We start from the raw sequence: 17149 nt of genomic DNA, 5'->3' as shown, positions 1-17149 counted from the left end.
ATACTGACGGCCCCGCACAAACAACAACCTCGGGGTTGCAATTGGCATGGCCGTCTCATGAAGGTTGTGGTAAAACAACATCCCACCCTATTCGAGATGGCCAAGTTCCTGGAAGATGAACAAGGACTGAACGAGGCAAAGATGCTTCAGTACAATGCCGGCCAAAGACTGACCCCAAATAGAAGTACAGAGATTTGGAGGAACGACTAGATACCTTGAAGTTCAGGCTTGCAAATAACCACCCGACATTGATGGAGTACCTGGACAATGACAGATAGACACACAGACAGTCACACAGGCTTTATTCAGTAGTTAAGGCCCAGTGGCCCAGAGTACAATTGAAGTTACTCAATTACAACTATTGGTCACGTGACATTAAATTATGATTTTACATGTGATTTACGGATGGACATCAAATGTTTCATGAAAATGGCAACAGATTTAATAATATCAGCATTATTAGAATTAAGTACATTGAATATCGTTTGTGGGGCATCATTAGTGCATTTTAAATACTTCTTTCGGCAGGCAGAGAAAGTCTTACAGACTAATAATAAGTGTCGTTCGTCTTCAGTTTTACCAGAAGAACAATAAGAACATGATAAATCTTCCAATATATTATTATCTTTTCTAAAACGTTGTATTTTTAAGGCATGAAGAGAGATTTTAAATTTACAAAAAAATTCTTAAAAGGGACTTATCATTAAGAACACTGACATATTTTGCAGGTCCGAACATCGATTTACATTGTGAATAATGACTAAGAAAACTCGATGAATTGACTGATGCGTACCAACTGTGAATATATATCTTTTATTCGTTGTTTAAATGTTGACAAAACATTTTTATATCACCAACATTTTGCTTAAATCAAACATGAGAAAACTCGCTTGAAAATAACATATTTCTCACATCTGAAGCCCATGAATACTTTCCACATTTATCCAGTGATAACAATATTTGACAGCTTTGATAGGGGTAGCGATAATCAGGCATTCTTATAAGTTTAATCCAGTATCTAATAACTCTCATTTGACTCTCAATATGCATGTTATAGCATCCTGTTTCGCCAAGTATGGCTTTATTGGAAGCAAATATACCTTCTGTAAGAAATCTTTTAAAATAAGATGCATGGACATTTTCAATGGCTTCGAAATAATTTGCTCCCCATGTTATATGGGAAATTATGACATGATTATATATGTTAAAAGAAATATACTAAATCACAACCTTTTGTAATATGTTATAAAGGATCAAAGAAAGTATACATTTACACAAACACACATTCTTATGTGTTTTCATTGTATTCTAAACCGTAAACAACACCAGCCCAAATCCGATAGCCAGCGCGTATGCATATGCTTAAATTTGCTAGTACACATGAAAGGCAAAATGGTATTATATCTACTAGTACCTAAATACTTCTTTATAGAGTCTCAAAGCGTAGTATTTTAAGCAAACACGTTGCTCGAAGTGCAGCCTTCATTTCTATATATTCTGAACAAACACACTGTGTCACAAGCGTTCGGTCCGGCTTGGCTCGAGTCGTCTAAAGCACCTAACACCTCAAAGGTGTATCTTTAATTGTGCTTAAATCCATAGATTAGTATTATATCTACCTACATATCACATTGAAATGTTACAAAATGCCACATGTAAAGGTAACTGCTCCGTTAAAGTGAAGCCCTTGTCTGCCAACCCTCAAAATAGCCTCAATCAAAAGTGTTCAGTCTGTTCGGCCCGACTTGGCCCGGGCTGTCAAAAGCAACAAACCTCACACATGTATCTTGAAATGTGTTTAAATCCATAGATCAGTATTATATCTACCTAAATGCCACATTGTGATGTTACAAAGAAAACTGGGTCTATAAAGTGGTATTTAGATAGATATAACTATATTCATTGGATGTAAACAGAATCTAGGATTCATCTGTGAGACTTCAAGATACATGTGCGAGGTTTAAGTTGCTTTTGACAGCTCCGGCCAAAATGAGACCAACAGAAACTTAACACTTTTGATTGAGAACTATATTGAAAATAGAGAGTGAGTGAGTGAGTGAGTTTAGTTTTACGCCGCACTCAGCAATATTCCAGCTATATGGCGGCTGTCTGTAAATAATCGAGTATGAACCAGACAATCCAGTGATCAACAGCATGAACATCGATCTGCGCATTTCGGAACCGATGACATATGTCAACCAAGTCAGCGAGTCTGACCACCCGCTCCCGTTACGACAAGCATGGGTTACTGAAGGCACTTTCTAATCCGGACCTTTACGGGTGAAAATGGAGAGAAAGGGGCTGGAAAAGTGATATATAGGTAGATGTAATACTAATCTGTGAATTAAAACGCAATTCAAGATACATGTGTGAGGTTTAAGCTGCTTTTGACGGCCCGAGGTATGCCGGACCGAACAATAGTGGCGGTGATTATGTTTAGAGTGTGGGGAAGAGATCGTTTCATTTGCAGATGGGTATGCCTTACATACAATGAACAGTGGCCTTCTAGGGTGGTATTTGATTGGATATAGGTGTAAAAACATTTTCGGGTCGACAGAAATGTTTATCGGGAGTGACTGAAGCATTTTTTGCGTTTTAAATCCTGTTTCGTTTAACGATTCTTCTTTTAGACGTAACCTTGGTCAGCCACGTTCAGAGGCCGATAACCACTCGATATAGTCCGACGTCGCCTGCGACGTCGACCACGACGTCGCCCATCACGACGTCGCCCACGACGTCGCCCGTTATTTTTGTAGCCAAAATATATTTTACAAAGCGCGACGTCGTCTTTTTATGCGACGTCGTGGGCGACGTCGCCCACGACGTACTTCACTATTTATGCCATGAGTTACTGTGAGTTAAAAGAGTGTCCGGACGATAGCATCAAATGAATCAAATGTTGCGATATATTGGCTATGATATTAGTGAGTACCGATTTCTCCTAATTTCATGAACTAGATAAACATACTCATAGAAACGAATGAGGGAACACATGAAAGTACAAGTGTTCCTTCATTTATTCCAGAATTTAACTCACAGTGCAATACATATCTCGTGAAAATACATGGAAAAGAATTAAGGAACAGTTGTACTTTCATGTGTTCCCGTATTCGTTTCCATGAGTATAATTTCATTTTGATAAACACCAGGACGCCAAAATGACAATTACCACTCTGTTCCTCGGGGCTGGCAAGCTGCCTAAATCTCACATCTGAAACAACATATTCCAACAGTCCCGGTTCTTGCTTACTTGGGTTTAGCTGAAGAATAAATGTGTTGATTGAGTTAACAGTAATATTAATGATGATCCAAGCTGATATTAGAACTAAACGTATACGATAGGTCTAGACCCAATTTACAATAAATTGCAATTTTGTGTTTTTTCTTTGTAGAACTAGTATCTTGAGTGATATTACTCCTTGCAATCCGAAATAAACCCTTTGCAGTTCCAGAAAATGAACGCGCTTCATCACGGTCCCTGTCCGCTTACAAATTAAGGACTTCATTTCCTCTCGGTCGTGCAATCTATTTGACATACGTGTTTATCTTTGTGGTATTAGGGCTACAGCACACAAGTTGGTGAGAGATCAATGAGGCCTGATCCTCAACAAAGATGTGAAGACCGATAGGTCTGTGCCCACCACAGTATTGATCTCGACTACGATTCGATATTTATTGGTGAATTGAGTTACATCGGTGGGCGCATTACGTCGCCTTCAGCCTCGTGGGGGTTGTGAGCGGGACCAGGGGGTCGTAATGCTCTGAAAAGCGACTATATATCAGTTAATTAAGCTCTGAAAGCGTCTATATTTCAGAGACCTCGACACAATCGCTTTACTATCTAAATGCAACGGCCGCACAATACTTGTATTTGACAGTGTGTTTAAATTGAAAAGCCATTACAAATATGTGTGAATCATTATCTTTTCTATGCTGAATACAGAACGCCATTTCTACCGCTTCGTTCTCTTGAGATATTAAAAATATAATCAATATGATAGCTAATGTTATTAGATGTTTCTTAAAGATAACAGGAAATATATAGATTAAAAATAGTACGAACAGTTTCAAGCGATATTTTTCCTCACCAAAATTCAGTTACGTTCGTAATCATAAGACTTTCGTAAACCGAAGTGCCTTTTATTTCAATGAAAAGTTGGGCGCTCGTGCTGAAATTGATTGACATTGATTTATTAATACGTGGTTTTGACATGTAGGGTTTTTAAAACACCATTTTTTCACTTTAGAATCATTTATGCCAGAACAATGAACCGCCACGTCTTAATGTTCATGTCTTGAAAAGTGACACAATATCAATTCCAATACTTAATCACCTATCTCTTTGAATGTGAATCATTTTCTGTGCTTTCCATTTTCATAAAACATAATTCAAGATTACAGTAGTCTGAAGTAAAGAAATACTGGTGCTGGTATGTGTATGTTCTCGGCATGGACGATGTAATTAGACTCCTGGAACGTGAGAAAGTTATGCCCAGAGTTTTTGTGAGCTTTGAGCTTGATAAGCACGTTTATCAATATAAAAATCAAAATTTCGTTTTTGTCAAATGAGATAAGTGGTAAAATTTTAATAACTCATAATTATTAGCTCAAATATCACTCACGGCACTGTTTATATGGTTTCAACATGTTTGTTTAACGCCACAGTCAGCAATATTCCAGCTTTATGGCGGCTTCAACGTTGTGCATGGACAAAACGTTTGTGTATTTCCTATAGGAGAAATCTCAATTAGATTAATTCTATTTAATTTAATTTAATTGTAGTGGGATCACTGGGTCGTATATTTGCATGGGGAAAACTCAGATGGTCCCGGACTCAGATGTTTGACCGCTGCTGTCGTTGTCATGTATCCCTGAAGATGCTGCCCTAGAGAGACATGTTTGTGTGCAACTGACGTGGGCTACATCACCAGAGATCTCGTCATTGTACGTGCATATGGAAAGATTAGTTGATTGTGTTGGTTTAAGCATGGTTTGGTCTAAGATGGTGGAACATATGGACGTGACATTTGTCGGCTTGAGTATATTGCAAACCTGAATTTGTTATTCATTCCCTTGTCATGGCAGAAGAAAGATCGGGTCTGGGAAGTGTGTTTCATATTCAACCGTCAGTTGACTCATGGAGCCATTGTCCGTAGACCTTTCAGGAGATGTAGTTTGAGGATGGCTGGCCATCATGGGAATTGTTCCTGGATGAAATATCAAACGTATAGAGGCAGTGGGGGCCTAGTATGAAGGTAGGGGTATCATGATGAAGGTGGGTGGGTGATGAAGTTGGGCTTGTGTGATGAAGATAGGGGGGAGGCATGGGGGCGTGAAGGTGGGGGGAGGTGTGACGAAAGTAGTGTGATGAAGGCGATGTGGGATGGGGGTGGGTGTCGTTCGTGATAAAGGTGGAGGGCGTTGATATCAGTTCCATGTAACAGCTTTAGCAACCATATAACATTCCACAAGAAACAAAGTACAGAAAGAGTTTCCCCGCATTCTACCGCCACCATACGGAAAAATATCGATGTGAAAGGCACTGAGAAGAACGTCCAGAAACCATCTATAAACATGGAAGTCCTTTCTGACTGGTTCCGGGGGAGACATTGTCTCGGTAATTTGGATAACAAGAAGTGATAAAAGATTTGTCTTAAACTTCAAAGGGCTGCTAGTTTGATAGAGTTTTGACCCCCTTCAAGACACAGTAAGCTATGATGTATTCCCTCAAGATGCCAATGCTACCCAGCACCAGTATGCGTCCGCACAACCTCAGCTCATCAGTGTCTGGCTGTCCAGTGATGACTGGTATCAGATGTCAGGTGGTCTATTGACGTAAGACGTTTCTCCACTCTGAAGACCTCCACTTCATAGAAGACGTGCGTGATCCGCTGAACGAGCAGGCAGGGACTATTAAATGTAACTTGGCAGGAAATGGTAGGTTTCAGGCCCCTTGCAGTTGAAATGATAGGTGGCTCGATTGCAGATAGTTGATTATTGGCCGAGCTGGAGACTGAATAGACCGTTGCGTCTTAGTAAAGATTTGTATGGGAGAATATTACTTAAGGGTTTATTTGGTAGTGCGTATGGCTTTTGTTTGGGTCCATTCAGCTTTGAACACTCCAGATTAACGGGATGTGCGCTAAAGGGTTCCAATAGGCATCCAGAAATTAAGTATCAGTCATTAGGAGTTTGACATAATCATCATTACATAGATTAACTTCTCGGCTAATTGAACAATTTCAAGTGTGTCTCATTTATATTCATCGGGATCTCCACTGACTGTCTCGTAAACGTGGACCCGTGACGGTCCGGGTTAAAATTGATCTTCACTAACTCATGCTTGTCGTAAGAGGCGACTAACGGGATCGGGTAGTCTGGCTCGCTGACTTGGTTGACACATGTCATCGGTTCCCAACTGTGTAGATAGATACTCATGCTGTCGATTATTTGCAGACCGCCGCCATATAGCTGGAATATTGCTAACTGTGGCGTAAAACTAAACTCACTCACTCACTATATATATATATATGCGCCAGAATTTCGAGTGTGAAATGTAATAACAAACGTGGGACTGTTCCCCTGCTTTTGAGTGGTGACCTCCCTTTGCCGGGAACTCTGGTGAAGGACATATGCGGCGTAACTAAACTCACTCGTTAACGTGGAGCTACAATATTGACGTGACATTGTCACTCGCTCACCCTCTTCCTGTTGACTCCGCTTTCTAACACAGTGGTTTAGTTACGAAGCGATAACATCACCTGAAGGTGTGAATCGATGTTCATATTATTGACCACCGTGTTGACTTCGAGGATATGTTACAATGTACAGTTTAGTGAGGTGAGGTGAAATAGGGTTTAACGTCGTACTTGAGAATATTTCATTCATATGATGACGCGCATGCGTGAGTATGTGTGGCTGCTTGTACTAGCCCAGACTGAAGCTGGTTTTATAGTGCTAGCTCACTGAGATACCATACTGCAGTTAAGCATGAATATCCCACTCAAACACATTATACTGACTCCGAGCCGACCAGTCCTTGTTGTACCCATTAATGCCGAGCGCCAGGCAGGGACCAACAAGTGCCATATCTTAACGTCTTTTGGTATGACGCGGCCGGGGATCGAACCCGCGACCTTCCGCTCTCCGGGCGGACGCTCTAACCACTACACCACGGGGGCGGTCTGTACGGTTTAGAGTGATACTGTGAAATCGGCGACTTGGGATTTGAACGTATACTACTCAATACAAAGTAATAACAACCAAACTATTCTTTCATATCATCGTAGTCAATATGCCATGGCATGATAACTCATTGAATCGATTCTGTTCATTATGATATAACTTCATATTTCTGACCTCGGCGTAAAACAATATTTGCTTATTCATTCAGCCATACACTGACCAAACCACCCACACAAGCTCTCAAACAACTAAAACGGGCATATACGCACATAAAGAGAATCCACGGTATCCAAAGCTTTGATTAATCTGTTGAAATCGTAAACCATTAAGCATCCTCGATAATCTCCAAGGTATACCTTCCGATAAATCGCCACTAGTGCTGGAGATTTATCGGAACGTATGCCCTGGAGATTATCGAGGGTTACCATCAAGCAAACCTTTCTGTTTTTAGACAGATTCATTTTTTATCAAAAGATTTCAAAATTGAAATCAAACGTTCGGAATAAATTGACAAAACCGACTATCAGTCGTCACTAGGTAACTTGAGATGTCCTACACATGAACGTGTGTGGTTCAAGAAGCATTAAAAGATGCATTAACAGATGCAGTGTGTTGCAAGAAGCTCTGGATTAGGTGTCTCGACTTAGGCTTACCTTGCCTTTTACATTAACAAATCAATGTACTGGCCGTCTTCCTCCATCGATAAGCCCCTCGGCAGCTAATTGAATCTCCACTGGTTTATCGCCATGTCCTGTCCATTACAAGGTTGTGTGAACATTTGGCACATGGGTCTTTGAATCGTGTCAAGAAGCTCGTCTACTGTGGAACAAGTGTTAGCGATGGGACATTTATTCTCACTCATTACTCGAGAAATGAAAACAACCGATCTTAGGAGATTGGAAATTTGGGGAGGATATTAGGTCGTTCATTAGGTACGGGGTCCATGGGGAATCTGTCTGATATGAAGATGGTGGACGGTGGAGTTCGTGAGACCCCTTCGGACATTTGTATGTATGGAAGCATATTCATTGAGTTTGTTTGTGTTTCAGGGTATGTTCAACACTTCCACAAGCCAGGGAACAGATTACTGCTGGTGCACTGCCCTGAGACCTTCGCTAATGTCACCATGATGAGTAAGTCCTTACGTATAGGAATGTGCACATGATAACCCAATATGCACGTGAGAGTTCAATATGCACGTAATAACCCAATGTGCACGTAAGAGCCCAATATTCACGTGATAGCCCAGTATGATCATGATAAACCCAATATGATCATGATGACCCAATATGATCATGATAACCCAGTATGATCATGATAACTCAGTATGTTCATGATAACCCAGTATGATCAAGATAACTCAGTATGTTCATGATAACCCAGTATGATCATGATAACCCAATATGATAATGATAACCCAATATGATCATGATGACCCAGTATGATCATGATAACCCAATATGATCATGATAACCCAATGGTCATGATAACCCAGTATGATCATGATAACCCAATATGTTTATGATAACCTAGTATTGTCATGATAACCCAATATGTTCATGATAACCCAATATGTTTATGATAACCCTATGTTCATGATAACCCAGTATGATCATGATAACCCAATATGTTTATGATAACCTAGTATGGTCATGATAACCCAGTATGATCATGATAACCCAATATGTTCATGATAACCAATATGTTTATGATAACCCAGTATGATCGTGATAACCCAATATGTTCATGTTAACCCAGTAATGTGCCCTTGAGGTAAGTCAGAATGTGTAATTTATTTTTTTTCTTGTCATTAAAGATAACTTAGGCAAGGTGTGAGGCATTTTAGAATATGGCGGCAACTTCTAAAAATATATCATTAAATGTTTTGAGTGTTGATTGCGATATTACGTAACATTAGACTCATGACTTATTTCCACAAAACTAAATCAAATAATGTTTTACAACTGTCTCATGTAATTTCGTATTCTATTGTCATCAATAATGTTTAGCTTTGGAAGTCAAATGATGCATCAACGAAAGGACTTCTCACAAAGAAATGTTTACAACGTTTATATTCATGAGATCGCAGTAATTTTATTGCTATGCCGGGTTCAGGAGAATTTCATCATAATTCTTCAGTAAATTGCTTTTACAATTTCACAAAAGTGGCTCCGGGAACGTACATCGGGGCAGGAGGTAAGAAAGCCAGTTTGAACAAATCACTGGACATGTTGCTTCCTATGAACGAGATGCATGCGTCAATCGGCTGCAACTATTCTCCTCTAAGCAGTTGATTGACAAATAGTGTGAGTTACGTTATTTACTGGGAGAATACTGCCTCATGCATGTAATTAATTATGGAGGCCATACGAGACGATCCAATGGGACTTAATTAAAGAGAGCTCCACGCTAGCATTGGCCATGACATTTTAGTCACGAGAAATTCTGGCGCCTGTACATCCCTGCATGTTTCCTTCACCGGAGTTCCCGGCAAAGGGAGGTCACCACTCGGAGCAGGGGAACAGTCCCACGTTTGTTATTACATTTCACACTCGAAATTCTGGCGCATATATATAAATAGTGAGTGAGTGAGTTTAGTTTTACGCCACAGTCAGCAATATTCCAGCTATATGGCGGCGGTCTGTAAATAATCGAGTCTGAACCGGACAATCCAGTAATCAACAGCATGAGCATCCATCTACGAAATTGGGATACGATGAAATTGGGGTACCAAGTCAGCGATGACATCTGTCCCGTTAGTCGCCTCTTTCGATAAGTATGGGCTACTGGAGATCAATTCTAACCCGGATCTCCTCGGGTATTATATATAAATAAAGCGGTGTTCCATATATTAGCTGTACTTTGACTATAACATGCAAACATAACGTTTCCGCTATAGAAATCCCGGAAAAAATACTGTGACAGATCAAATTGTTCCGAAGGCAAAAATTATTCCGGCACAAGGAACCAAGTGGTACGCTTATAGTTATTACTGAATATGTTACTTTATATCCTGTTGTTATAATGATTTCAGATACAATTTATTGCAACAACTGCATCAAACTTTCATGCGTTATATCTTTAATCGCCGGTAGATTGGGAGGAAAATGTAATTACAACTGATTGCTGTTCCAGCTCAGTTCGCGAGAAAATACACCCGGTAATGATTATCGCGGCAGGACATAAATACAATTTCTAGTACTGTTCCGGTAATGTTTTATCTAAAATTACGACACGTTGCTATTGACCGAGTTTGTAATCACCCGTTGTCTGGATTCGCTTACTCTCTGTGCATATTACCACAATAATCTGTTGTGTAATGTAATGGATTTTGTCTTTGCCTCCGTAACATTTTGGCAGGGGCGGAGACTGACAAGGATTCAAATATCCGGACAACGCATCCGGTTAAGTGAGGTTCGGTGGCGCGTGTGTGCGCGCGCGGGTTTGTATATGTCTATATATATACTAATGAATTGAGTTATTCAGGTGCATAACCATTAAAAGTACGAAAAAAGAGAGTCCAGATATTTGTGCTAGTCAAAATTCCTTTATGTACACATCTTTCACCACTCAACAACTCTCAAGGTGTAATGAGAACATGACTAGTCACATGGCTTTAATTGCACCTGAAGAGCCGTTGAGTTGCAAAAGGTCATAAAGAGGTCTTAACTTTCACACATATCCATACCCTTCACATATGTCCAACATGAAATGGAACATATTTATTATAAGATACACTGTATCAGTTTTCTATATCCTGTCTCACAGGTCCCAGCAAGGTACAGGAGCTCATCACCCAATGCGAGGAGAAGATGCAGACACTAGAGAAGAAGTACACGGACAAGATGAACGAACATGGCGTGAGTGACACTGTCCACAGTGGACTTAACTCCTGTACCTGTCCGGAATGCGTACAGGCACTTACCCGAGTACCTTAATTGAACATCCCATACTCAGTATAATGTTAGGGGACGACCGTGTGGTATTCTTGGCGGCGCCAAAAAGTACACAAGACATTTCTTTCCAGAACAACCCAACTCTTGCCCCCCCCCCCCCCTTCTCATGTCTCGAGGGTATTATTTATTTCATCTACACCGACTTTATCACCAACCCCACCAGATACATTCTCATATATTCTCTACCAGGTGGGGTATCCTAGTGGTTAGAGCGTTCGCTCATCACGCCGAAGATCCGGATTCCATTCCCCACATGTGATGACTATTCTGGGGTCTCCCCTAGGCCGCTGTATTGCTGAAATATTACTACAAGCCGCGTAAAACCATACTCACTCACTTCACTAGCACTGTAATCATGTTCTACCTATACCTCTTTAAGGGGGCCGTAGGGTAGCCGTGTGGTTAGAGCGTTGGCTCGTGAGGCCTAAGATCCAGGTTCAATGTCCTACAAGTGGCTGGTGTGATCTGGCTCTAATATTGCTGAAAGCGGAATTAATCCTACCCTTCAAGTCACACATCCATCCGTATCCATTGTCCACTTGGCAATTAAGACTCGACCATAGTCCTGGAAAACTTAGATTTTTGTCATTTTTTTGTCCTGACTGCCATTATTTTAGTCGCCTCGTGTAATGATAGTGTGTCATCCCCACACAGCCGTGGCTTGGATTTGGTGTATCTGAAACGATTCATATGACAATACAGAACAGTGATTGCAGAGTTTGGGGAATAGTTCAGTAAGGTATTTCCCCATTTACGGGGGTAATTACTGCGAAATGGATGCATTTAAGAGGCTGATTACGACAACCATCCCCACAAACCAAGCTCAGAACCAGACATGCTGGTTCAACGATGTCTTTGACTGTGGGAGTCCAGACATCTAATGACCAGGGACTGTTTGTTTTATTGTACAGCGCTTCCTGAATTTAGCGACCGCGGCTCACATTACTAAACGATAGTGTAATATACAATTTATACAACCAGGATCTGCAGCTAATGGGTGGACTTCTATGACATCAAGATTCAAACTATTATGGATGATTATCACATGGCCTTTACCTCCAATACATGATACAATGACTGTGCTTGTATTCACAATACAGTTGAATGTTCATAGAAGCCAGCTTTGCGTTTTTTTACGTCCCAAGGGATGACGTTATCTTGAAATTATGCGACAGACAAGACCAAATTCAACTCCTGAATTTCTGAGGCTATAGAATATTCTGCACCGTACACATATGCATTTTAACGCCTCCTTAATGAGGTGTATACTCCCCAGGGAGAGGAAAATGCAGCTGTAATGAACGCAGATCTGTTGACGTGGGGAATAAATTGTTATGAGTTTGGCCATATAATGAGTCTTTATATTCTAGTTACATTATTTCATTGGCATTGTGTCAATGAAATATGGTGCGAAAATATGAAATCTGCAATTCACATTTCTACAAAACAATTCCCAACATTAAACCAAAACCAATGGGACGGTATTATTTGCAAGTATTATACATTTTTTTGGCCGAAGATAAACAAATATATACCAGAAAACACGAAGGACAATTCTGCATATTTATCCCATACCACGAAGAGGCATTTTCCTCTGTAATAGGTCTATATGACGTATAGGCGTCAGAATACTTGACCATCTGGACCCGGCTGTATAATTAGATGTATAAACGAAACATTAATAAAGAAGACAAGTGAGGCAGGCACATGTGTTTCATGTTTTGATCTCGGCAGAAAGTTTAAGCGTGACCAAAATACTCTCTACAAGACTGAATCACAAAAGGGATTATTTCAACTTTCCAATAGTCAACTTCCCCTTTTGTCAGCAATATTCCAGCAACTCTAGCCTTGTGAGGTAAAACCGGGCATGCACTTTTTACCAAGATTTCAATATGCGTAATTCGACTCTTGCTCAGTTGTTCAAGGTTACATCATCCAAGCCCTCAGTGATACTTGAAACAGGTTTATGGTGGACATGAGGAGAACATTTCAACATTTGATGCATCAGTGGGAAAACTTATGTCCGATGCAATACCCTATTTTGACTTGTATTATATGTTCCCGAAGCTGTCCAGGTGCTTGTGATGGGTAATGTTGGGAATTGGTTAAAATCTTATAATTAATGATTGGTTCATTACAAATGATCAATCATCGAAAATAATTGGTTAGCGTCATGTATCATATTTTCCTGGTTATGTTTGTTAATGCACAAAAAATATAGAAAATAACATTTAGATCTTTCAAGTTTTTTCTGCAAATGGCACATCTTTACAGGATGACTAGTATGTTAGGAACATATATTTTCCTGAAGTCTTTAAGATAAATTCAGTCCTGACTTGGAACGAGCTTGTAGTGCTAATGAAATGTAACAGATTTAACCAGCCTTGTGAAAAATATTGTTATTGCAAACAAGTGTTCCAAAATTGTTTGTGTTCGATTATGAGAAAACCTGATAGATTGCTTGGTCATTTAGTCATTGCGACCAATCTTCGATTATTTCAATTAATTGGACCACCAGTAGTGATGGGTGCCATCGATGGGGAGGGTATAATCACTATTTCTATCGTGATTCATCAGCACATGTTCAGGATTGTCAGAATTGTCGCAAAAGTGGCCACCTTCATTTGTTATCGCGACAGTACACATAAAACGTCAATACAAGAGATAAACCAGTCTTCGAGCAGATTACAGTTGCCAAAATAGCTGCGAAAATTATAATCATGGATCACTGAAAATAACTGAAGACTCTAGTTAGCTGCGGAAAGGGTATAAAAGCCCTGTCTTACCATCCTAGGGCGGTGGGGTAGCCTGGGTTAAAGTGTACGCTCGTCACGCCGATGACCCGGTTCCATTACCCATATGAGTACAAAGTATAAAGCCCATTTCTGGTGTCCCCACCGTGATATTGCTTGAATATTGATAAAAGCGGCGTAAAACCTAACTCACTCTTACCATCCTCACCAAATCGAACATACTACGTCTTCAAGACCAGTGCACCCGATCTAATCTTACGCATGCGCAACCATTACACTGTATAACAGTATTGACATTCCAGTGAACTGTGATTTGGAGCAACAAAACGTTACATGGTGTACGATCTGACTGTTAATATCGACAGGAAGACACAGTCATCCACAAGAGATATATGTCACCATTGACGCGTGAAATTAACTGTCGCTACAGGGCAAGAACAGAGGGATTGGTGTGATCCTACAAATCTGTAGAGTCAATATGAGTGTACTCTTTGGGTTCAACGGAGGGCAATGTAGATGGGTTGAAGTTGGCGTAATTACATAGACTGTACCATTGGAATCAATCTGCAAGCACCAGTGTTAATCAGAACAACACATCAAATCCGGGATGAATTGATGGATTTTCATCCCATCAAGTGCTTCGAACATGCCTTGTGTGTAATTGGGTAGATTAAACACAGACACATGACTGTGGTTCCATTAAACATACTGCAGCTTCGTTGCTAGAATGTCCTGATAATTACTGCTTGACACAATGGTCCATCGCAAACGCGGACACGCAGGGGTATAAACCTGTGAATGTTCTAACATACCGGTATTAATCGAGTCCATGTACAAATACTGATGCTCCTAATGTAAACTGTAAAAGCTTTTAACACATGGGTCCCTCAACACAATGAGAGTCTCGTCGCTTTTAGTCGTAGATTCGCTGCAACAAATTACAATTATTAACTCACATAAAACTTTCATCTAGTTCTTTGATGTTATGCAGTAACTAAATGCAATATTATCCCACAGAGACAACTGATAAAGGGATTGTTGCTCAAGTTTGGAAAATGAAACATTTTTCTACAAATACAACTGAAAACAATCATGTTAGTAGCGATGAGGTGTATCAGTGTGAAGGCCTTTGTTCGCAGTAAAATAAGGCGACGCAAACTCACAAGCTTGCGATGACCACTAGCCATATCGATTTTCCTATTAATAAACAGGCGCATAGCAAGCAATTTTTTTCGTGTAAGCCCGATAGGTTGCAAAGCTTTATATTAGATAGTATTGAGGGCTTGCCCAGCGTTTTTAGCAAAAGTAATGTGTAAGCCTGGGTTTTTTTCTACCATGGTAGCTACGCCCCTGATATAATAAAATATACATTGTGTATGTAGAATTGCTGTAAATATATGTTAGAAGGAACAAAAAGTCATTAAGACTGATTAGTTTAAAATGTCATTGGCTAGCATCACCGTAGTAATCTACACAAATTAAACTCAAATCTCTAACCGGGAATGGCAAACACCTTAACCTTTCAACCACTTCTTTTCTTGGCTCATGTCAGTGTCCCAGAAAATGAGTTAAAAAATGAATCCAAATTAATCCTAGAATGAATTTGCAAGTCAAGGCGTTTGTTTTTTGGTGTTGGTCTACATTGGCTCATTTAATATTTGTTTTCAGATCAAGGGCGACTTTGCTCGCCTTGACGGCGAGAAGCCAGGCCCGTCCATTGTAGAATGTGCAGCAGCTCGCAATGTCTCCTTCATCGTGACCGGAACTCGGGGACTCGGCAAGTTCCGACGTGCATTGATGGGCAGCGTCAGCGACTACGTAATACACCACTCTCCCGTGCCCGTGTTGGTATGCAGACACAAAGATAAAGATTAACTTGGGCACCAGCGAGTAGGACACTTCCAAAGTTCACGTGACCATAGCATCGAGAAGGCTATTAGATGCAATCGATGGACACGGCCCATGCAAAGTGATTTTGGGGGATAACATCCATGTTGTTTAGGTCTGTATATCATTTGTATATAAGTGTTTGAGAAGGTATAGATGGTGTGCAGCGCCACTCACGGGTACAGTCGTCAAGCTCAGTTTGGTCACCCTATTAAGGTAGCAACTTATAAAGTGTAATTGGATTCATTTGTAGATGTCATTCCAAACTGCTGAAATAACAACCTTGTTTTTCTGAATGACAAATCCCGTCGATATTTACAGTCAATGCCACATATACGATAAAGCAGGCCTGTCAGCTTACATTGGTCAATATTGTATTGTAACCCTGTGCACATGCGTGACGAACATATATCTCCTGGATGCAGAAATAAATAAGATATCACTGAGACTTGTTAAGTGCTTCCCTGTCACCCTGGAGTCACTCATGGTTGTTAAATGAGACATGCTGTGAATTGTACTTGATCAAAGCGTGACTTGTTTTGGAAATACACCGATGGTACGGTCTCGCTCATATACGATGTATCTTGCATTTTACGTGTTGGGGTTAATCCCATTGCAGATATATATTTAACTGAGATGGTATTAACCTCTGGACGTAAAATGCAAGACATACCCTATGTGTGTATATATATATATTTGACAGTTCCATATACATATGTATGTGTACACACACACACACACACACACACACACACACACACACATTGTTGGACGTAATGCGGTGCCTTCATGATATCTGGAATGCTTCTCAAATGAAGCCGACCTACATTCTATAAGGAAGCTTCCATATACATTTTTGGGTTTGTTAACGTAACTGGTTGTGCATAGATTTTTATGATGATAATCGAACCTCTGTGATTTCTATGACAATGGTGCCTCTGTGAATAACCACGAAGACAGGTATCGCCGAGGTGTACTTTTCATTTTGATCGCCCGAGTCGTTCCGATAGAAAATTAACGCCTGTGGTAAGCATCATCTTGTTGCAATGCTCTGCACAATGGAAGGTTGAATGTCTGCGACAGATATCGGAGATGTTTTTCGATGTATCCTTTCTCATGATATACTACTCGAAGTTTGTGATGGAATGCTTCTGTAAAAGACCATGTGCCAGACAATGCAAACAACAATACTTCACAATAATCAGTCAGATCACCGTTTAAAATGAGTGAGTGAGTGAGTTTAGTTTTACGCCGCACTCAGCAATATCCCAGCTATATGGTGGCGGTCTGTAAATAATCGAGTCTGGACCAGACAATCCAGTGATCAACAGCATGAGCATCGACCGTTTAAAATGAAAGTGTTACACC

The 17149-nt window shown here is 40.3% G+C and overlaps 1 protein-coding gene across 2 annotated transcripts in view; it reads left to right on the top strand.

The window, feature by feature from the left end:
* LOC124285307 (universal stress protein in QAH/OAS sulfhydrylase 3'region-like) overlaps nt 1-16227 on the top strand; it is a 62637-nt gene extending 46410 nt beyond the window's left edge. For both annotated transcript variants that reach the window (XM_046721516.1, XM_046721517.1), the window contains exons 2-4: nt 8235-8318; nt 10954-11045; nt 15563-16227. In XM_046721516.1, the coding sequence (XP_046577472.1) occupies nt 8235-8318; nt 10954-11045; nt 15563-15769 (383 nt within the window). In that variant the 3' untranslated portion in view covers nt 15770-16227. The remainder of the gene's footprint in view (nt 1-8234; nt 8319-10953; nt 11046-15562) is intronic.
* The last annotated feature ends 922 nt before the right edge of the window (nt 16228-17149 follow it).

The sequence above is a fragment of the Haliotis rubra genome, unplaced genomic scaffold, assembly GCF_003918875.1.
Source record: "Haliotis rubra isolate DU_JTF1 unplaced genomic scaffold, ASM391887v1 Scf358, whole genome shotgun sequence".
NCBI lineage: Eukaryota > Metazoa > Mollusca > Gastropoda > Lepetellida > Haliotidae > Haliotis > Haliotis rubra.
The sequence above is the reverse complement of the archived record's forward strand: the minus strand, read 5'-3'. Positions and strand labels throughout refer to the sequence as shown.